This window comes from Rattus norvegicus, chromosome 1 (genome assembly GCF_021556685.1).
Source record: "Rattus norvegicus strain SHRSP/BbbUtx chromosome 1, alternate assembly SHRSP_T2T, whole genome shotgun sequence".
Lineage (NCBI taxonomy): Eukaryota > Metazoa > Chordata > Mammalia > Rodentia > Muridae > Rattus > Rattus norvegicus.
Window position 1 is genome coordinate 250,248,916 of NC_141534.1, and position 24,634 is coordinate 250,273,549.

A 24,634-nucleotide genomic window follows, 5' to 3' on the forward strand; every position below is an offset into this window, starting at 1 on the left:
GGACTTTTTGGAGTGATCCTCTGCTGTGGATTAGTGTTACTCCTCTGGTTGCTTTGCAAATTGAGATCTCAAACAAGAAAGGACAAAGTAGTGATCGCCCAGGCACTTATAGCCCTTGAACAAGGAGCATCAGCCGATATCTGGTTGACCATGCTCAAGCAACAGGTTGCCGGCTGGACAGCTCTTGCACTCCTAGAACCTCGGTTCATTGCACAGGATTAGAGTGTCCAGCTTGAGCAGCCCATGAGGGGTGACGAGCTTAGCATCGCACAGGGAAGTTCTACCAAATACGCTCCCTGGAAGGCATGTCATATTACATGAGGGTTTCTGCCCCAGTTTTCCCTCCCTCGAAAAATGGCAGTGCGACGGGTCGGGAGTGCCCTGGGTCCCAACAACAGCCTAAGGGTATCTCTCTTGTACAGGTTCGCCAACTTTGTACGAGGATATGACCTCTGTCTTCGCCCTCCTATATCTGGGTGTCCTGTTTGCTTAAAAAAACAGAAAAGGGGGAGATGTGAGGAGCTGTCCAAGGAGCTGTCCTCACAGATGTGAGGAGCTGTCCGAGGAGCTGTCCTCACAAACTCCATTACAAGATGGCACCGGCATCCGGCAGAACGCACCTAGTAAAAAGGGCAATATGCAGGCGCCTGGTAACTTCCCTACTCAAAGGGACACGTACGTTTTGGTACCTCATCTGGCATAATTGGCAGCAACCAGTCAGAGAGTGACACGTCCTAGGCGAGGATAGTTTCCTATATAAGGGACGGTTATTCCTCACTCGGCGTCTCCGCATTGTAAGCTTATGCTCTCCCTCTCAAGACGCATTAAAGCTTTTCTGCAGTAGGATCCTGTGTGTGCCACGTCATTCCTGCTGGCGAGACGTAGTGCGGGACAGAATCATGCAACTTTGTCTTTGGACTTATTAAAATTACACCAAGAAGTTATTTAGTAAAAGCAGAGCTTCCACATTTTGATGTAGCTCAGTCAGCTCGAGCTCTAAGACAGTTGCAGAGTTGATTTCTGACTTGGTCTGCACTACTGCAACACAACATTTTTGTTGTCACACTTGGTATAGTTTTGCACCTTTGTATAATGTTGTCATTTGTCCTTCAGGACATGTCACAATTTTACATTTGAAGAGTCAGATACATGGTCTCCATCTAAAAACATCCTCCTCTCTTCTTTGACTGAATATGCCCAATGACAGGTAAGAATATTCTTGAATTCCTATCAACCTAAGACAGAATATACATCAATGTTACCTATGGAAGAGGAGGTCTTTGGTCCTGTGAATGCTCAATGCCCCAGTGTAGGGGAATTCCAGGGCAGTTAGGTGGGAGAGTGTGGAGGTTTGGGGTAGCACTATCATAGAAGGAGGCAGAGAGGGGATGGGATAAGGGGTTTTGAGAGGAGAAAAAGAAAAGGGGAATAATATTTGAAATGTAAATAAATATCCAATAAATTTTTAAAGATATAAAATTGTGTTTCTCAACTGTTAGTGATTCCTACCTTGAGAATTCTCTGTTTAGTTCTGTATCTTAATTTCAACTGGGTTATTTGTTTTTGTAAAATTATATATGGTGTTTATATTCTTCAGTTCTTTATATATTGTGGATATTAGTCCTTTGTCAGACATAAGGTTGGTGAAGACCTTTGTCATTCTGTAAGCCACCTTCATATCCTACTGATGGTGTTCTTTGTTTTACAGAATCTTTTCATTTTCATGAGTTCTCGTTTAGTAAATATTTATCTTAGTGCCTCAGCTATTGGTGTTCTCTTCAGGGAGTATTCTCCTATACCAATGCCTTCAAGGCAGTTTCCCACTTTCTCTTCTATGAATATAGTATGCCCAGTTTTATGTTGAGCTCTTTGAACCACACGGCCTTGAGTTTTGAGCATGGTGATAAATATTAATTTATTCACAGTATTCTATTTGCAGATGTCCAGTTAGGACAGCACCATTTTTTGAAGATGCGTTCTGTTTTTTTTTTTTTTTTTCACGTTGTATGGTTTTGTTTTCTTTTTCAAAAATCAAGTGGTGGTAAGAGTTCGTGTATATTTCTGGGTTTTTGATTCAATTCCACTGATTAATATGTCTAATTCTATCCTAATACCATACAGCGTTCTTTTGTTTGTTTGTTTAGTTCTTTTGTTTGTTTCGTTTTGTTTGTTATTGCTCTGTAGTACAGCCTCCTATCAGAAATGGTATAAGTCCAACAGTTCTTCTATTATACAGGATTGTTTTAACTATAATGTAGTCCTCATGGAAGATGAAAATTAAACTTTCAAGGTCTGTAAAGAATTGTGTTCGAATTTTAATGGAAATTGCATTGAATCTGTAAATTTCTTTGGGTAAGGTGGGCATTTTTACTATGTTAATTGTACTGATCCATGAGCATTGGAGGTCTTTCCACTATGTGATATCTTCTTCAATCCATTTTTCAGAGACTTGGAGTTCTTTTCATACAGGTCTTTCACTCACGTTTTTTGGAGTTACATGGAATATTTTATACTATTTGTGGCTAGTGTGAAGGGTATTTTTTCTGTGATTTTCTAACCTACTATAAAAGAGGGCTACTGAATTTTTTAAATTAATTTTGTATCCAGCAACTTTGCTGAAAATATTTATCAGCTGCAGGAGCCTCTGTTTGAAATTTTTGTGTCATTTTTGTAGACTCTCATATTTGCAAATAGCAATACTTTGACTAATTTTCTAATTTGTATCTAATTGATCTCCTTTAATTTTTTTATTCTTCTAGCTGAAACTTCAAATACTATATTAAAGAGATATGGAGAAAATGGACAACCTTGTCTTGTCTCTGATTTTAGTAGAATTGAATTAAGTCTCTCCATTTAATTTGATGTTGCTATTGGCTTGTTGTACTTATTATGTTTCGGTAAGCACTTCGATCCCTGATCTGTCCAAGACATTCAACATGAATGTGTGTTAAATTTTTATAGGTTATGCAGAATATAATAAGATCATCATATGTTTTTTCATTCTTTTTTTATATAGTGAATTACATTGATGGGTTTTTGTGTATTTAACCATGTCTACATTCTGGAATGATGCCTGCCTGATTATGGTGGATGTTATATTCTATGTGTCAATTGACTTGGTTTAAAAGTATATGTTGAATATTTTCCTCTATGTTCATAAGGGAAATTGCTCTGACATTCTCTTTATTTCCTGATTTCCTGATATTTTGTGTGGCTTAGTTCACATAGTAACTGAGGCCTCAGAATGAGTATGCTATGTTCCTTCTGGTTCTATTTTTTTGGAATAAATCGTGGAGTGTTATCTGTTTCTATTTTATTGGAATAGACTGTGGAGTGTTAGTATTAGCTCTTCTGTGAAAGTCTGGTAGAATTTTGCATTAAAACATTTAGCCATTTATTTTTTGGTTAAGAGATTTTAATGACTGTTTCTATTTTGACAGGGCTTAGAAGAGTATTTGGATTGTGTATGTGATCTTGATTTAACTTTTGTAAGTGTGATCCATCAATAAAAGCATCCATTTTGTTTAGATATTCCAAATTTGTGGAGTATAGGCTTTGAACGAGACCTAATGATGTCTTGTATTTCACCATTGTCTGTTGTTTTGTATCCCTTTTCATTTCTGATTTGGTTGACTTGGATATTGTCTCCTTGTCTTTTAGTTAGTTTGACTGAGAGCTTATTCATCATGATTTTCTGAAAGAAACAGCTCTGGGTTTAGTTGATGGTTTGTATTGTTTACTTTGTTTTCACTGATTGATTTCAGGCCATAGTTTGACATTTTTCTGCCATGTACTTCTCTTTCAGATGTTTGTTTGCTTTTTCTTCTAGAACGTACAGGCATACTTTAAGTTGCAAGCATGAGATCTCCTCAAGTTATTTATGAAGTCATTCAGTTCTCATGAACTTTTCTGTTAGCAGTGCTTTCATTGTGTCCCATAACTTTGAATACGTTAGCTCTTCATTTTCATTGAATTCTATAAATTCTATAATTTCATTATTTCTTCATTGACATAGAAAATATTGAGTATAACATATGTCCTTATGGAATAGTAGAGTGTCCTTTGGGTATATGCATAGAAGTGGTATAGCTGTATCTTCTGATAGAACTGTTTCCAATTAGTACCTCAATACAAATCCAGATAGACTGAATCTAATAGAAGAGAAATTGGAAAAGAGTCTAGAATGCATTGGCACAGGGAAAAATTCCTCAAACCAAATGCCAATGGTTCAGGCTCTAAGATCAACAATTGATAAATGGGACCTCATGAAAGTGAAAAGCTTCTTTAAGGCAAAGGAGACTGTCAATAGGCCAAAACAGCAATGTACAGATCAGTAAAGGATCTTCATTAACCACACATCTAATAGAGAGCTAATATCCAAAATATATAGATAACTCAAGAAGACAGACTCCAAAAAAAGCCGAATTAACACAATTTTAAAAATGGGCTACAAAGCTAAAGAGAGACATCTTAGCAGAATAATCTCAAATGGCCAAGAAACACTTAAAGGAATATTCCATATCCTTAGTCATGTGGAAATGGAATTCAAAACGATCCTGATATTCTACCTTATACCAATCAGAATGGCGAAGACCAAAATCTCAAATGTCAGCACATGCTGAAAAGGGTGTAGAGAAAGAGAAACACTCCTACATTGTTGGTATCATTGCAAACTAGTCAATGGAAATCAACCTGTTACCTCAACAAGGGGTATTTCAATTTTCTTCTGTTTGTCCAAGATTGCTCTGTGATGAATATATGTTCAATTTTGTAGAAGATTCCATGAGATACTGTGATAGTTTGCATATGATGGGCCAATGGAGTGGAACTATTAGAATGTGTGACCTTGTTGGAGGAAGTATGTCACTATGGGAGTGGGCTTGGAGACCCTCCTTCTAGCTGCATGAGGATGCTCAGTCTGTTCCTGGCTTCCTTCAGGTGAGGATGTAGAATTCAGCTCCTATTGCACTATGCCTGCCTGGATGCTGCCATGCTACTGCCTTGGTGATAATGGACTGAACCTCTGAACCTGTAGCGAGCCCCAATTAAGTGTTGTCCTTGTATTGTTCCCAGCAATAAAACCCTAACTAAGACAGATACTGTGAATAAAATATATTCCTTTTGAGTTCAAGGTGAAATGTTCTGTAGATAACCATTAGGTCTATTTGATTCATAACAACTGTTGACTTCATTATTTCTGTTTAGTTTCTGTTTCCATTTCATGTATGTTGGTGAGAATGGAGTATTCAAGTCTTACAACTAATGTGCGGGTTTCAATATGTGATTTAAGCTTTAGTACTGTTTCTCTTCTGAATGTGGGTTCCCTTGCATTTGTGGCATAGATGTTCAGAGTTGAGACTTAAACATGGTGGATTTTTCTTTTGATAAGTATTAAATGTCCTTCTCCATCTCTTTTGAATACTTTTGGTTGAAAGTTAAAGTGGAAATGTCTGATTGTATCACATGTTACAGACTCATGAGAGCTTTTGGTAAAGCTGATTTTTGTGGTATTTTGCTGAAGCAGACTCGTCTGAGGTTTTGCTGAAGCAAGATCCAGAAGGACATAAGATATTTGGAGAATGTGTAAGTAGGACCCAAAAGACAGTGACAAGGCACCTACCCTTGCATCACTATCTAAGCAATGCTTCATTGATCTCATGTCTTCCCTGATCTTCACTTCATTGAGGCAGGCACTGGAAAGAACCTCTCAACACATTCAGGCTGGTCCCTGCCTCCCCTAAAGACTCGTTTCAATTCAGCTAAGGCCTCACTGTTCCTGCTGAATCATGCCTCTTTTGCTGATTTGCTTTTGCTGATACTTTTGAATTAGACTGCTGGTATCTTGGCAATGAGAATTGGAATCATCCCAAAAGAAGTACTTCTAAACAGGCCTATGTCACCTTTTAGTATATACCATATTTTCTCCCCTACTTTTGGATGGTAGGCTAGAAAGGTGGTGGAAGCATTTAAGAATCCTTAATAAAGTAGATTTTGAAAAAAATTAAGCCTACATAAAGTCTATTTTATTAGATATTATAGTGGCTGCTCCAGCCATATGATTGGAATGTTTATGTACCCATTCTGTTAGCCTGTGCCATTTTATTGGGGATTGATTCCATTGATGTTGACAGATATTAATGGTCGAATTCTAATTTCTTTTATTTTTTATTGATGGGGTAGTGTGTATATGTGTGCGTGCGTGCGTGCGCGTGCGCGCGCGCGTGTGTGTGTGTGTGCGTGTGTGTGTGTTTTATAATTGGTTTCACTAGTGTGAAGTTATTTACTTCTGTGTTTTCTTGGGTATAGCTAGCCCCGTTGGGTTGGAGCTTTCCTTCTAATACTCTGTGTATGGCTGGATTTGTGGAAATACATTCTTTAAATTTGGTCTTTCATGAAATATATTATTTTCTCCATCTATAGTGCTTAAAGTTTTGCTAGTTATAGTAATCCGGGCTCTAATCTGTTATCTCTTAGGGTCTGCAAGACATGAGTCCTGGCCCTTATGCACTTTAGAGTCTCTGTTTGGAAGTCAGGTGTTATTCTAGTAAGTTTGCCTTTATATATTACTTGGTCTTTTTTCTCTTGCACCTTTTAGTGTTCTTTATTTTGTCTATACATTTATTGTTATGATTATTCTGTGGCAGGAGGGTTTTCTTTTCTGATCCAATCTATATTGTACTCTCTAAGCTTCTTGTATGTTTATAGATACCTCTATCTTTAGGTTAGGGAGATTTTGTTCTATTACTTTGTTAAAGACATTTTCTTAGCCTCAGAGCTATTCCTCCAATTCTTTTTTTCCTTTTATCTTTTATTTCTTGGGTATTTTCTTTACTACATTTCAAATGTTATCCCCTTTTCCAATTTACCCTCTGGAATTCCCCTATCTTTTCCCCCATGTCCTTGCATCTATGAGAGAGTTCTCCCAAACACTCATCCACCTACTCCCTCCCATCTCCAAGTGTTGGCATTCCCCTACATGGAGTACATGGAGGCATTGAGCCTTCATAGGTCCAAAGCTATCTCCTCTCCCTGTTAACAGATAAAGCTATCTTCTGCTATATATTTGGATGGAGGCATGGGTTCCTTCCTGGGTGCGCTCTTTGGTTCATGGTTTATACTCTAGGAGTACTGTGTGTGTCTGGTTGGTTGATATTTTTGTTATTTGAATGGGGTTGAAAACCTCTTCACCTCCTTCTTTCAACTCTTCCATTGGGGGCCCCGTTTTCAGTCCAATGGTTGAGAGCATCTGACTCTTTATTTTTCTTGCTCTGGCAGACCCTCTCAGGAGACAACTATATCAGTTTCCTGTCAGTATGGACTTCTTGGCATCGACAAATTGTCTGGGATTGGTGACAGTATATGGTATAGGATGGATCCCCTGTAGGGCAGTCTGTGGAAGATCTTTCCTTCAGTCTCTACTCCACACTTTCTCTCTTTGTTTGCTTCTGTGAGTATTTTGTTCTCCCTTTTAAGAAGGACTGAAGCATCCACTCATGGGTCTTCCAACTTCATGAGCTTCATGTGGTCTGTGGATTGTATCTTGGGTATGCTGAGCTTTTGGGCAAATAGCCACTTCTCAGTAAATGCATACCATGTGTGCTCTTAGGTGATTGGGTTACCTCACTCAGGATGATATTTTCTAGTTCAATCCATTTACCTAACAATTTCATGAAGTCATTGTTTTTAATAGCTGAAAAATGCATCATGTAAATATACCACATTTTCTGTATCCATTCCTCTGTCGAAGGACATCTGGGTTCTTTCCAGCTTTTGGCTATTATAAATAAGGCTGCTAAGAACATAGTGGAGCATGTGTCCTTGTTATATTCTAGACCATCTTTTGGGTATATGCCCAGAAGTGGTATAGCTTGGTCCTCAAGAAGTACTATGTCCAATTTTCTGAGAAACTTCTGGACTGGTTTCCAGAGTTGTTACACCAGTTTACAATCCCACCAAAAATGGAGTGTTCTTCTTTCTCCACAACATTCCCACCATCTACTTTCACCTGAGTTTTTGATTTTAGCCATTCTGACTGGTGAGGTATTATCTCAGGGTTGTTTTGAGTTTCATTTTCCTAATTACTAAGGATGTTGAACATTTCTTTAGGTGCTTCCCAGCCATTCAATATTCTTCAGGCGAGAATTCTTTGTTTAGCTTTGTACCCATTTTTTAAAAGAATTATTTGATTCTCTGGTGTCTAACTTCTTGAGTGCTTTACATATATTCAATGTTAGCCCTCTCTCAGATATAGTATTGGTAAAGTCCTTTTCCCAATCTGTTAGTTACCATTTTATCCTATTGACTATGTCTTTTGCCTTACGGAAGCTCTGTAATTTTATGAAGTTCCATTTGTTGATTCTTGATCTTAGAGCATAAGCCATTGGTGTTCTATTCAGGAAACTTTCACCTTTGCCTATGTGTTCTATCTTTTTCTTAACTTCTCTTCTACTAGGTTCAGTATGGTTGTATATGGAGGTCTTTGTTCTACCTGTACAAGGAGATAATTGAGTAGGTCGATTTGAATTCTTATACATGGTGACCTCTACTTGAATTAGCACCATTCACTCAAAATGTTGTGTTTTTCCACTGGATAATTTTAGCTCCTTTGTCAAAGATCAAGTGACCATAGGAGTGCGGGTTCATTTCTGTGTCTTCAATTCTATTCCATTGATCTACCTGCATGTTTTTTTTACCAATACTATACAGATTTTATCATGATGGCTCTGTAATACAGCTTGATATTTGGGAGCATGATTCCCCCAGCTGTTCTTTTATTTTTTCCTTTTGAGAATATTTTTCCCTATCCTTGGTTTTTGTCTTCCTAAATTAATTTGAAAAGTTCTCTTTCTAACTCTATGAAGAATTGAGTTGGGATTTTGATGGGGATTGCACTGAATCTGTAGATTGCTTTCGGCAAAATTGCCATTTTTACTATATTAATTCTGCCAATCCATGACATTGGAGATCTTTCCATCTTCTAAAATCCTCAATTTGTTTCCTCAGAGTCTTGAAGTTCTTGTCATACAAATCTTTCTCTTGCTTGGTTAGAGTCACACCAAGGTATTTTATATTGTTTGTGACTATTGTGAATGTTGTCATTTCCCTAATTTCCTTCTCACCCATTTATCCTTTGAGTAGAGAAAGGCTACTTAATTGTTTGAGTTAATTTTTATCCAGCCAATTTGCTGAAGTTATTTATGAGGTTTTCTAGTTCTCTGGTGGAATTTTGTGGTGACTTAAGTATACTATCAAAATCCAAGAACAAATCAAAATGATTATCCATCTTGATCAAGTAGACTTCATCTCAAGGATGCAAGGATGGCTCAACATATGGAAATACATCATCATAATGCACCATATAAAATAGGATCACAGAAAAAAACCACATGGCCATCTCAGTAGATGCTGAGAAAGCATTTACCAAAATTCCACACCCCTTCACGATAAAAGTCTTGGAAAGATCAAGAATTCAAGGCCCCTACCTAAACATAATAAAAGCAATATACAACAAACCAGTAGCAAAATTAAACTTAATGGAGAGAAACATCAAGCAATCCCACTGAAATCAGGGCTCTAGACAAGGCTGCCCACTCTCTCCCTACCTACTCAATGCAGCATTTGAAGTCCTAACCAGAATAATTAGATAACAAATAGGGTTCAAAGTGATATAAATTGGAAAGGAAGAAGTCAAAATATTCCTACTATTCTTAGGTTTGGTCTTTTTATACTATCCAAAATTTCCTGAATGATTAGTGTTAGAAACTTTGTATGTTTGCATTTTACTTGAACATATCAATTTCTGCTACCATATTTTCTATGCTTGAGATTCTTCCATCCCTTGTATTCTGTTGATGATACTTGAATCTGTAGGTCCTATTCTCTTTCCTAGGTTTTCTTTCTCAAGTATTGTCTAACTTTTGTTTTCTTTATTGCTAGTCCTCTTTATATTTTCTGGTCTTGAACAGTATTATTCACTTTGTTTTGTATATTTTTGTATTTCCTCATATCTATACATTTCCTCTACCTGTTTGATTTTATTTTACTATATTTCTTTAAGGGACTTATTTTTTAATTACTTTTATTTTTTTATAGTCCAATCATTAGTCCCCTCCTCGCCCAGCCGCCCATAGCTCTTCATCTTATTCCTCCTCTTCCCATGTCTCCAAGTACATGTCCCCACTCCACCATACCTCCCACATCCTGAGACCTTAAGTCTCTGGAGAGTTAAGTGTATTTTCTCTCACTGAGTCCAGACTAGGCAGTCCTCTGAGGTTTATGAGTAGGAGGCCTCTGACCAGTTCCTATAATGCTGCCTTGTATGAGCTCTTTGTGGTTCAGTGTCTGAGGGATCTCACTGGTCCAAGTTAGTTAAGACTGCTCATCTTTTCTCTTTTTAAATCCTTGTTTATTTTAATATTCTATTGTGTCATGAATAAGTAATGTACTGAGTTACAACATTTTTACTCTTTCCTTCCATGACTCCTTAACCTTCTATCCACTTATTCTAAACTTCATGCCTAGTTTAATTATTCTTTTAGTTTTTTCAAGACAGAATTACTCTATGTAACAGCCTTGGCTGTCTTGAAACTTGTTGTTCATACTATGTTGTATCTTAAGTCAAAGAGATCTTCCTGGGAATACAGTCATTTGCCACCGTGACTATTTGATTATTCCTGTTAAAATATTCATATATTTATATTATCAATACAGAATGAGAACATACCGAGTATATTTAGTGTTGTTCATATGTAGATGTATTCATTCTCAAACTCATTATTAATATATTAATTGAAAATTTCACTCATGTGTATAATAAATTCTGCTCACAATTATTCTTCCACATATACTTCCTCAATTCCTCAGGAAAAGATTCTACACTCCAAAACTCCAAATTTTTATAGTATTTCACTGAAAAATATCTTGTAGCTAAAAATGTATTGCCATGCATTTAATATCAGTCCTTTGGGGACAAAGGCTGACAAATCTTTAATTAAAAAAAAAACCTGTTGTACAGAGCTAATTATAAAATAACCAAGCAGAAGCAATGAAAAACATCATTGAAAAGAGGAAGCTGGTGAAAATGTTTTTATTGGGCCAGAGGTCATGTTCCAACCAAAGCAAGAAAAAAGACTTGCCAATTTTAGCTCTGTGGTTCTGGCTTTAGAGTCAATGATATAGAATATGGGTTATGGAATCTCCCCCTGTGTCCAAGCAAAGGTGCTAAGGCTACTTGTGTGTCAGGGATAGCCCTGCATGGAGACCCAAAAAGGACATTGTGTGAACCTGCAATCATGAATCCTAAATTTCAATGGGGGCCCTATGATGCAGGATATATAGGAATCATGGGTGAGCTGACCAGTAAAGCTGTGAACAGGGTGTGAAATGAGTCCAAGGGAAATCAGCTTGTTATGGGCAGCACAGCTGTACGTATTGGAGATATGAAGAGTAATTTGACATCAGACATGGAGATACAGAGTTTGGAGGTTGATCAGCTATGTTTTTTTCTGCTCTTGCTCTGGTACAGTATTTCCTTACTATGCTCCTTTCCCTCCATTTTTTAAGGATAATGGATAACTTTTATTAGTATAGGTTGCAGTATGTAATATGCTTTTGTATTTTGATTATACAGGTATTCCAGTTAAGAGATTGCCATGAGTCTCCAAAGAGTTCTTTGGACTTCAGACAGTGTTGAGAACATTATTGATTCAGGTGACTTTTGAAATTTTACTGGATATACTTTTGCATTCTAATATGAATGCAAGCACATGGGTCCCTGGAAGTAGAATGTGGTTGTTGCTTTAATAGGAATGACTCTCATGGGTTCATATACTTGATTGAATTCTTGTTCATAAGGGAATAATATTACATGTCAAGGATGAGAAGATATGGCCTTGCTGGAGTTGTGTGTCATTTTTGGAAGAAGTATGCCACTGGTGGTGACCCTTTGGCTGTCAAACACTCAAACCAATACAACTTTCTCTTTCTTCCTGTTGCCTGACAATCCAGATGTAGAATTTCCCGCTCCCTCTCCAGCACATGTCTCCCCACAAGGTGTCATTCTTCCTTCCATGAGAATAATTGACTAAACTTCTAAAATTGTAAGCCAGCCCCAATTAAATGCTTTCCTTTATAAGATTTGACATGGTCATTATGTCTCTTCACATAGGAAAACAATAACTCCGACACTAAATATAAGGGGTTCCTTTGTTGTACCGTGACCTGGTTCCTCTGTTTACAAAGAAAGGAGGCCTAAGTAAAATAAGATTTCTTCCAGAAAGACATCTTGAGAAGCTCAGTAGAATCATTTGGTGGAGCCTCTAAATCACTGAGAAGCAGATTTACATAGAGATTCGTGCCTCTAGCCCCATGGAGATAGCTATTCGTGCCATTAACAGAAGTCCGTGTTCATAGCTCTAGTCACATCAACTGGGCCATAACATACCAGATACAAAGCTTGCTTGCCTGCCAAGAAAGCCATGAAGTAGTCATTCTACTTGAAGTTGCCTGTCATCCAGAAAGTTGCCATGATCAAACTTCTTAGAGTGGGGAAGAAAGAATGAAGTATGAAAAGTATTATTCTGAAGAAAGAAGTGGGGATAAAAAGTTTTATGTTCTATGTTAAAGCAAACATCAACCTCAGGCATAACGTGTCTTATATATTATAATCTACACTCCATATTATTTTTTAACAATTGTCCTCACATTAACTGCCACTACTTTATGGTTTGACTCCATTACCTTGCTGAAGTACTGTACAGTGCATCATTTCACAGGGCAATTTTAATTTTTGGAAAAGGAAGTATAATGATTATAAGAACCAGTGGAGATGGAGGACCCAAAGAAAACAAGGCCTTCTAAACACAAAATGACTGGCATGCAGTATGAACTCACCAAAGCTATTAGCATGAACAGATTCTTCAAAGGTCTAAAGCAGATAGCTGGTGTTCCAACTCTGAGAAGAGAAGTGGGGAACACTCCAATCCTTAATCAAAAGGCTATCTCAGATTATTAGCCACTCCCATGGACAAAATATTTTCTCCAACACTCTCAGTTGGGAAACAAATAAATACACTTTATGGAAAGCAAAATGCCCAGTAATTGATGACCAATCCAAATCTAACTCAATGGTATTTTTTAAGGGTTCACGTTTATAATGTATTGTCTGAGATGTTTTTTAACTTACATATCTTTTGTTTATGTATCATGGTTTCTGCTTCTGTGTATGTTAATGTCGATGCATCTCAATCTGTATGATTTAGTGCGTTTCTTCGTATCATTTTTTTCTTTTTTATAATTAATTGCTTGTTATTTTTATTAGTGGTATTTTTTTGTTTGTTTAGTTGTTTGATTATTAATGAGAGAGAAAAGGAAAGGGTGTTGAGTTGGGGACCTAGGGAGGTGAACAAGATCCTCTCCTCTCCCCTAAAAAACTAAAAGAAACTGTGGACAAATATACTGTATTAATTTTCTAATTACTTCTATTTCCATGAAAAAAATGAATTGATCTCATATACTTTAGAATGAACTGTTATTTTTTTCCATTTTTTCACAGACCAGATTTTGTACCCCTCCCTGTCTGTGCTCTGACTGTTCCACATACCACACCTCCTCCCTCCATGTGCACAAGAATGTCTCCATTCCCTCACCCCCACCAGACCTCCCCACTCTCTGAGGCCTCCAGTCTTTGGAGGGTCAGGTGCATCTTCTCTGACTGAATTCAGAAGGCCTTATTGCTGTTTTCTTCAAAAACTTTCACTCTTCCATCAGAGGATAAGGTAGAAAAATCTCTCCCTGTGATTGTATTCTTTTAGAAAAGGGGGAGGGGTTAGGGGGATGTTGGCCTGGAAACCTGGAAAGGGAATAACAATTGAAATGTAAATAAGAAATACCCAAGTTAATAAAGATGGAAAAAAGAAGAAGAATTGTAACATTCTGATTGGAGAAAGAGAGATATTTCAATTTCAAAATTATTACTTCACTGAGAAGAGTAGTATTATAAACCAATGTAATGAATTAGAATTTAGTTTTCAGAATAAATGGAGTATTAGCATATGTTTTAAGTTTGAGCTTTATAGCCGTACAGAGGTTAATATTCATTTACAGTTCTAAAAAGTCCTATTTTATTAAGAGTTCTCAAGTGTTTTGACTCCCTTATGACCCATCATCCAAAAGTAGGGTAGAAAAGATGGCAACTAGTAGAAAGGAATGTGGACTTCTTTAGAAGTAGTTTTGTTGGAGTGATTTCAGTCTCTTTTGTCAGGATACCAGCAGTGAAGTTTAGTAGATTCAGCAGTGGCAAGATCCAGCAGAAAATGCCAGGATACCACTGAATCAGCACAAGTCAGTGGTAGTGACCAGGACCTACTGACATGCCAGGTTTTCCCTGTTAAGCCACTTTCAATGAAATGAAAATCATCTAAGATGCACGACCAACAAAGCATTGTACAACTGGATATGCAACTACCACATCATTGTCCATCGTGTTCTATTAATACTCTCCAAACATCATGTGTCCTCTCGTGCATGTTGCCTTAGCAAAAAATCACATTAATCTTCTTTGACAAAACATCAAGTGAATTTCCTTGAGCAAAATATCACATGAGACTTCTTTCTGTACTGTCTTTTTCTGATACAACAAACTTCAGCTTTCAACTATGGAGATCTTAAAGTACTTATTCATTATTCATGCATGTTTGCATTATTTCTGCCTAAGACTTGTCTGAGTTATTTATCTATGAATCCCTGTGTACATATTTCTTGATGGTATATTTTCATTTTTTATGTTTAAATCCTGAATAACAAGGCTCATTCAAACTAAAATTTCACATTTTCTTTTTGTGGAAAACACTTAAAGTTTTCAAAAGATCACCTAGGTTTTAATAGCTTTGAGAGATTCTTATTTGTTATTTTAAGTACTTACACCATGTGTAAAGTAGTTTTGCTTTCATACAAGTGTACATAATCTGGACATCAAAGCTCTTTATATCTTGATGGTGATCTGTGTGTCAACATAATATTTCTATAGTCCACTGTGATTTTTCAAATGTAGGTTTCAAACTCTCTCCACGTCTACATTTGCATTTGAATTTCAGGAATTATTTTCCCATTCAAACTTTAGAATCTAGAGATGGAAGTGATACATTACTTTCAGGAGTATTACATCATTTAAAACTATTGCAATTTCCAACATAAGCAGATTTTTCACTTATGTATAAAGATAGTTTTGTTTCCGAGTAACAGAAATTCAGATATTACATTATTTTTGATTAGTTCACTAATTTCTTTTGTAGACAGTTACAAGGAAGTTTAAGTTTTCTTTTGATATTATGCTGATATAAATTATCACCTTTCTTTTTTTCCTTTTGTTTTGTGGGATTTTTCATAAATACTTTTATAACTTTGATGCAGTTCATTTAGTTCAGATTAGGAAGCTAACATTTGCTTTTCCTAAAAAAATGAGTATTACTCTGTCAAGTTTAATATTCTGTACATTTCTTTATAGGTTTGCATGATTTTCGTTATTTTAAATATTCTTTCTTTCCCATTCAATTGGTTTCTGTCTAGATTATCTTGCATTATATAATGGTAAATGTCATATTTGTTTGCAAAAATTTCAATTATTCTTAGGAGGTCTGCTTGATAATTATTGGAGGTCATTTATTTTGATACATGCACATTTTCAACTTAATGACTGTTTTAGTAAATTAATCATATTTTAATATAAATTATCCACTATATGTTATTTTAATTTATTCTAATAATTCTTTCAGTGCATCACAAAATGTTTTGATGATATTCACCTCCAACTGATCCATGCCTTTATTCATTCCTTATTAACCTCCTACTATCTCTACCCAAATTTTTCTTTCTTTATTTATTTAATTATTTTTACACTCCATACTATATTCTCCTCCTGGTCCACCCCTCGAGGCTTCCACATCCCATGTCTCCTCCCTGCCTCCTCTTCCCCGCAACCCCCCACTCCTGTCTCTACAGGATGTCCCCACCCACCCACCCCACAAGACCTCTAAACTTCATAACTCCTCCAGTCTCTTTAGCTTTAGGTGCATCTTCTCTGACTGTGCCTAGACCAGGTAGTTCTCTGCTGTATATGTGTTGTAGGCCTCATCTTAGCTGATGTATGTTACCTGTTTGATGATCCAAAGTGTAAGAGATCTCAGAGGTTAACGTTAATTGAGACTGCTGGTCCTCCTACAGGGTTGCGCGCCTCCTTAGCTTCCTCCAGCTTCTGGCTGTATTTTACAGTTTTCTTTTTTTAATTGGATAATTTTATTTATATTTCAAATGTTATCCCTTTTCCCAGTTTCCTGTCCACAAACCCTCTACCCCATTGCCACTTCCATTTCTTATATTAAGGTCTTCTCCCTCCCCAATAACCCACCCCTTACTGCCTCTCCATCTTGACGTTCCCCTACAACCGGGTGTCCAGCCTTGGAAGGACCAAGGGCTTCTCCACCCATTGGTGCCAAAAGGTCATTCTCTGCTACATACCATGTGTGTATGTTTGTGATTGGGTTACCCCACTCAGGATGATATTTTCTAGTTGCATTCATTTACCTATGAATTTGATGAAGTCATTGTTTTTTACTATAGCCCAACTTTATATTTTATATATGTAAGCAAAACTGACATTTGTGGATATTTTCCATCAATTATATATCAAGATCTTATAGAATAAAACTATTTAATATGTGCACTATATTGATCATGTAATTTGTTTCACATGTAAAGAAAAAAAATAATCAGCTTTTGTACTGTTTATTTTAGTCAAATTGATGCAAACTACAGTCATCACAAAAGAAGGAACCTCTCTCAAGTAATTGTTCCATCAAATGGGAATCTGGGGTCATGTCTTTCTGTACTATTTTTTCATTGATGATGATGGGTATGGGAACTAAACCCACTATGGGTAGTTTCAGTCTTGAGCAAACGATTCTGGGCTATAGAGGAATGAAAATGAGAAGATAAGTGGAACAGTATACTGAGCAGCTATCCTCCATATTTTCCTCTGTAGTCTTTGCCTGCAGGTTCCTTCTTGAGATCCTGCCCTGAGTTTCCTCAATAGGAGTTTCCTCAGTAGGCTGTAACCCATAAGGCACGTGATCCCACTACCATCATAGTTGTTTTATGACAGAAACAACATCAGTAACAATCTATGAGAACATGATTATTTCTTTTTTATTGCATTCTGTAGTGAAATTACTTTGAGCAAGAGATCTTATGATATAAGTGATTTTAAATTATGTAGTTGCATGAGTTAACAAAGTTGGATATTAAACATGTGGAATTCCTTAAGATTATTTATGATATATCAGAAATTTACCACCTTACAATATATTAAAATACCATAATTCTTCAAAGGAAAGAGAATTAACCGTAAATTTTAAGATTACTTTTTGTCATGGGCATGTCATTCTCAGGTAAAATCTGACTGTAAAACTTTTACTGTATTTGGAACAAAAAAAGTTAAAAACTATTTATGTAGATATAAAAAACTATAATACTCTCTTTTAAAGTACTAGGTAAGTAGCATCCAGAGTGCCAGCAAAGTAACAGCCATCAATTTTCTAATACAAAAACTGAAGGTGAATATGACTTCAAAGCCAAAAAAATTAAATAAGGAAATGCTAGAATCAGTGAAACTATTTCTAGTTTAGTTAAATGAATCATTTTTCTAATTTACATATGTGCATAAATTTTCAATGGTTTGTGTTGAAATGAGTTCTGGTAAAGGTTAAAAATCAAAATATTTAATGCCACACAAGAATAAAGAAAGATAACATTCTGAAATCATTTTATAGTCAGAAATATAATATTGATGAAAATTCGATTACAAACAGCTGGGTAATGAAAATAATCCCTCGCATATAAAGAACTACAAACATTGTAAAGGACACTTAGAAACTTGAGTGAAGTACTTTCTCCAAAATTGACCATATAATTGGTCAAAAAACGGGCCTCAACAGGTACAGAAAGATAGAAATAATCCCATGCGTGCTATCGGACCACCACGGCCTAAAACTGGTCTTCAATAACAATAAGGGAAGAATGCCCACATATACGTGGAAATTGAACAATGCTCTACTCAATGATAACCTGGTCAAGGAAGAAATAAAGAAAGAAATTAAAAACTTTTTAGAATTTAATGAAAATGAAGATACAACATACCCAAACTTATGGGACACAATGAAAGCTGTGCTAAGAGGAAAACTCATAGCGCTGAGTGCCTGCAGAAAGAAACAGGAAAGAGCATATGTCAGCAGCTTGACAGCACACCTAAAAGCTCTAGAACAAAAAGAAGCAAATACACCCAGGAGGAGTAGAAGGCAGGAAATAATCAAACTCAGAGCTGAAATCAACCAAGTAGAAACAAAAAGGACCATAGAAAGAATCAACAGAACCAAAAGTTGGTTCTTTGAGAAAATCAACAAGATAGATAAACCCTTAGCCGGACTAACGAGAGGACACAGAGAGTGTGTCCAAATTAACAAAATCAGAAATGAAAAGGGAGACATAACTACAGATTCAGAGGAAATTCAAAAAATCATCAGATCTTACTATAAAAACCTATATTCAACAAAACTTGAAAATCTTCAGGAAATGGACAATTTCCCAGACAGATACCAGGTATCGAAGTTAAATCAGGAACAGATAAACCAGTTAAACAACCCCATAACTCCTAAGGAAATAGAAGCAGTCATTAAAGGTCTCCCAACCAAAAAGAGCCCAGGTCCAGACGGGTTTAGTGCAGAATTCTATCAAACCTTCATAGAAGACCTCATACCAATATTATCCAAACTATTCCACAAAATTGAAACAGATGGAGCACTACCGAATTCCTTCTACGAAGCCACAATTACTCTTATACCTAAACCACACAAAGACCCAACAAAGAAAGAGAACTTCAGACCAATTTCCCTTATGAATATCGACGCAAAAATACTCAATAAAATTCTGGCAAACCGAATTCAAGTGCACATCAAAACAATCATCCACCATGATCAAGTAGGCTTCATCCCAGGCATGCAGGGATGGTTTAATATACGGAAAACCATCAACGTGATCCATTATATAAACAAACTGAAAGAACAAAACCACATGATCATTTCATTAGATGCTGAGAAAGCATTTGACAAAATTCAACACCCCTTCATGATAAAAGTCCTGGAAAGAATAGAAATTCAAGGCCCATACCTAAACATAGTAAAAGCCATATACAGCAAACCAGTTGCTAACATTAAACTAAATGGAGAGAAACTTGAAGCAATCCCACTAAAATCAGGGACTAGACAAGGCTGCCCACTCTCTCCCTACTTATTCAATATAGTTCTTGAAGTTCTAACCAGAGCAATCAGACAACAAAAGGAGATCAAGGGGATACAGATCAGAAAAGAAGAGGTCAAAATATCACTATTTGCAGATGACATGATAGTATATTTAAGTGATCCCAAAAGTTCCACCAGAGAACTACTAAAGCTGATAAACAACTTCAGCAAAGTGGCTGGGTATAAAATTAACTCAAATAAATCAGTTGCCTTCCTCTATACAAAAGAGAAACAAGCCGAGAAAGAAATTAGGGAAACGACACCCTTCATAATAGACCCAAATAATATGAGTACCTCGGTGTGACATTAACCAAGCAAGTAAAAGATCTATACAATAAGAACTTCAAGACACTGAGGAAAGAAATTGAAGAAGACCTCAGAAGATGGAAAGATCTCCCATGCTCATGGATTGGCAGGATTAATTTAGTAAAAATGGCCATTTTACCAAAAGCAATCTACAGATTCAATGCAATCCCCATCAAAATACCAATCCAATTCTTCAAAGAGTTAGACAGAACAATTTGCAAATTCATCTGGAATAACAAAAAACCCAGGATAGCTAAAGCTATCCTCAACAATAAAAGGACTTCAGGGGGAATCACTATCCCTGAACTCAAGGAGTATTACAGAGCAATAGTGATAAAAACTGCATGGTATTGGTACAGAGACAGACAGATAGACCAATGGAATAGAATTGAAGACCCAGAAATGAACCCACACACCTATGGTCACTTGATTTTTGACAAAGGAGCCAAAACCATCCAATGGAAAAAAGATAGCATTTTCAGCAAATGGTGCTGGTTCAACTGGAGGTCAACATGTAGAAGAATGCAGATCGATCCATCCTTATCACCCTGTACAAAGCTTAAGTCCAAGTGGATCAAGGACCTCCACATCAAACCAGACACACTCAAACTAATAGAAGAAAAACTAGGGAAGCATCTGGAACACATGGGCACTGGAAAAAATTTCCTGGACAAAACACCAATGGCTTATGCTCTAAGATCAAGAATCGACAAATGGGATCTCATAAAACTGCAAAGCTTCTGTAAGGCAAAGGACACTGTGGTTAGGACAAAACGACAACCAACAGATTGGGAAAAGATCTTTACAAATCCTACAACAGATAGAGGCCTTATATCCAAAATATACAAAGAACTCAAGAAGTTAGACCGCAGGGAAACAAATAACCCTATTAAAAATGGGGTTCAGAGCTAAACAAAGAATTCACAGCTGAGGAATGCCGAATACCTGAGAAACACCTAAAGAAATGTTCAACATCTTTAGTCATAAGGAAAATGCAAATCAAAACAACCCTGAGATTTCACCTCACACCAGTGAGAATGGCTAAGATCAAAAACTCAGGTGACAGCAGATGCTGGCGAGGATGTGGAGAAAGAGGAACACTCCTCCATTGTTGGTGTGATTGCAGACTGGTAAAACCATTCTGGAAATCAGTCTGGAGGTTCCTCAGAAAATTGGACATTGAAGTGCCTGAGGATCCAGCTATACCTCTCTTGGGCATATACCCAAAAGATGCCTCAACATATAAAAGAGACACGTGCTCCACTATGTTCATCGCAGCCTTATTTATAATAGCCAGACGCTGGAAAGAACCCAGATGCCCTTCAACAGAGGAATGGATACAGAAAATGTGGTACATCTACACAATGGAATATTACTCAGCTATCAAAAGCAACGAGTTTATGAAATTCGTAGGCAAATGGTTGGAACTGGAAAATATCATCCTGAGTGAGCTAACCCAATCACAGAAAGACATACATGGTATGCACTCATTGATAAGTGGCTATTAGCCCAAATGCTTGAATTACCCTAGATCCCTAGAACAAACGAAACTCAAGACAGATGATCAAAATGTGAATGCTTCATTCCTTCTTTAAATGAGGAAAAAGAATACCCTTGGCAGGGAAGGGAGACGCAAAGATTAAAACAGAGACTGAAGGAACACCCATTCAGAGCCTGCCCCACAGGTGGCCCATACATATACAGCCACCCAATTGGACAAGATGGATGAAGCAAAGAAGTGCAGACCGACAGGAGCCGGATGTAGATCGCTCCTGAGAGACACAGCCAGAATACAGCAAATACAGAGGCGAATGCCAGCAGCAAACCACTGAACTGAGAATAGGTCCCCCGTTGAAGGAATCAGAGAAAGAACTGGAAGAGCTTGAAGGGGCTCGAGACCCCAAAAGTACAACAATGTCAAGCAACCAGAGCTTCCAGGGACTAAGCCACTACCTAAAGACTATACATGGACTGACCCTGGACTCTGACCCCATAGGTAGCAATGAATATCCTAGTAAGAGCACCAGTGGAAGGGGAAGCCCTGGGTCCTGCTAAGACTGAACCCCCAGTGAACTAGACTATGGGGGGAGGGCGGCAATGGGGGGAGGGTTGGGATGGGGACACCCATAAGGAAGGGGAGGGGGGAGGGGGATGTTTGCCCGGAAACGGGGAAAGGGAATAACACTTGAAATGTATATAAGAAATACTCAAGTTAATAAAAAAAAAAGATATAGTAAAATAAACTCTCATGTTGATGAAAAGGATTCCTCAAAAATAAAACGATGGGGGGAAGAAAAAGAAAGACATTATTTTTCTTGTCCTTGATTCTCTCCTATTCTAGATATTTTTCTTTTAATTATGCAAATGGGGATAATAGCTACGTAGCATATAATAAAATATCTCTGAAACAGAAGTACAAGATATTTGATGCATAATATGTGCAAGTAGCTTGTCAACAAGGCTTTTGAACTCGTCAAGCTGTATCTAAATTATATATTCTGAAATAAAAATTTAATAGCTTTCAAAAAAAAGAAACTTGAGTGAAGAAGTTGTTTTTGAAAAAAAAGAATAAGGGGGAGGAGGAAAAGGAGAAGAAGAAGAAAGAAGAAGGAAGAAGGAGGAGGAGGAGGAGAAGGAGAAGGAGAAGGAGAAGGAGAAGGAGGAGAAGGAGAAGGAGAAGGAGAAGGAGGAGAAGGAGAAGAGAAAATCCCCAGTATCTGGTCAGGATTCCTGACATTTACATGGTAACTATTGTCATTGATAATCATTGTCTCATGCTGCTATGCAAAGAACAAATGATATTTGCATTTAGGGGAATTTATGGCTCCACAATATACTAAAAATTAACTATACTCATAATATCTAATTTGAAAAAAATCTTAGAATAGGATCAAAACATCACATCTCACACACAGCCATGAAGAGACCAAGATACAGACATCAGATTCTAACCTGCACTTACTGTTGATTTTCTTCAATTCCTTCACAAGACACTGTGCTTCCTCTTGAACTTTGTTTTTAATGTTATCATTTCCCATGTGTAAATTCTTCAGGGTAATTAATGTGAAGAACCTTTTGACTTTCCATACATTTTTATGGCTAAATCCAATGCCTAAAGAAATTGGAACAGACACTGGAAATCTCAGACATAAAAGGAGCTGACAGAAGCAGCCACAATTTCCCAATCTATGCATGAAAAGCAAGGATGACCTTTACTCTCCAGCTTCCAGCTCACTCTGGAAACTACCCAGTACACACATAAGCAAAAGCACACATGTGTCCTGTACTTTAGAAAACTTACCAAAAATTGAGAACCATCCTCTTCAAGAGAATTATCTAGAATGATCAACGAAGGCTCCTTTCACTGCTGCATAGCCACAAAATATTACAGCAGGCTGTAAGCTGAAATGCTGAGTATACAGAGGGCCAGAGGTTTTTAGAAAACTGGAAAGAAAACGGAAAATATAAATAGTAATCAAAAATGCAGTTGTGTTTTCCATAGAGTCAATTTATTTACCTTGTTCATAGTAATGTGTTATAATATTTTCATTCAGAAAATCTCAGTTTAAAGATTGTATAATTCCTTACATATGGATGATGTACAGTGTGCTAAAGAATCTAACAGGATGTTGACCGACTAAAGCCAGAGAATCACCACACTATGATATTAATCTCATAAGTTTTTCATATTAGATAAAAACACCGAAGTAGAACTTTCACCTTTATTTCCAGGATTCTATTGAAACTAAGTAGACTCAAATTTAACACTCTGCTTATTCATTATTGGATACTTGAACATCACTCCTATTACATCTTCATGAAGAAATGGGTATCAAATTCGGTGAGTGCTACATAAAGAGCTCAGAATTTCTTCCTGTTAAAACTAAGAGAGACGTGTGATAAGGAGTAGAAATCTAAAAATCTTAGATTACTACAAATGTTTGATTTAAATTCTCATCTATTGTTACAAATGTACAGAGAGTCGGCATCTAGAAAGAAATGTGTGTGTGTGTGTGTTTGTGTGTGTGTGTATATATGTATGTATATGTATATGTATATGTATATGTATACGTATATGTATATGTATATGTATATGTATATGTATACTATGATGATTACCAATTTCCTGAGGAGAATTAGAGAAAAAATCAGAAAAGAAAACATACAACACTACGGTTTATAACTTTTTATTCACTTTCACAATATTTTTTCCAGCAATAGAATTTCATTGAGAGAAAAATGACTTGCATCTCCCTATGCAATGTACCAGAGGAGAATAAGGCCTATATATATTTATTAAGGATTGGCAGATGTCCTTCATAAGTACCTAAAAGAAATATCCAAGAATTGGGAGAGAAGTGGGGTCAAGAGGGAGTTTTCCTTTGCTAGAGATCTGACTAGACAGTGAGAGAAGTAGTAGGAAAGACTGAGAACCAAGACCACAACTGAATTCATGGAGACCTTTTTTACTGACACAAGTGTGATTAGACATTCCAGATATTTTATAATGCACCATCAGAATCAATATTTTATGTTTTGGCACCTTTGTACAATCAACTAGTCACTGTTTAACTCTCTTCCAAATGGCCTTTGTCTCAATGAGAAGACAAAAGCTCTTAAAACTTGTCATTTTAATATGATGCCTGTTAAAGATTTTAGCTTCATTATACTCAGTTGTGATACATATTTCTGATAATTTTGATCATTTAAACTTTAATATATATTTAAATAATTTTAAAATTATTTTATTGGATATATTTTATTTACATTTCAAATGTTATCCCCGTTCTCCCATACACCCAACCACCCACCCCTTCCTGCATCCCCGCCCTGATATTTCCCTACACAAGAGGGTCCAGGGTTTGCATGACCAAGCGACTCTCCCCTCTGAAACCCAACAAGGCTATGCTCTGAAACATATGCAGATGGTGACATAGGTCTGTCCATGTGTACTCTTTGGATGGTGGTTTAGTCCCTGGGAG

General features: G+C 36.8%; 1 protein-coding gene across 1 annotated transcript in view; it reads left to right on the plus strand.

The window, feature by feature from the left end:
* Window positions 1-593: 593 nt before the first annotated feature.
* LOC148007905 (cytochrome P450 2C42-like) overlaps window positions 594-24,634 on the plus strand; it is a 98,183-nt gene continuing 74,142 nt past the window's right edge. Inside the window, exon 1 of the mRNA XM_087604307.1 lies at window positions 594-650. Within this exon, the coding sequence (XP_087460433.1) occupies window positions 594-650 (57 nt within the window). The remainder of the gene's footprint in view (window positions 651-24,634) is intronic.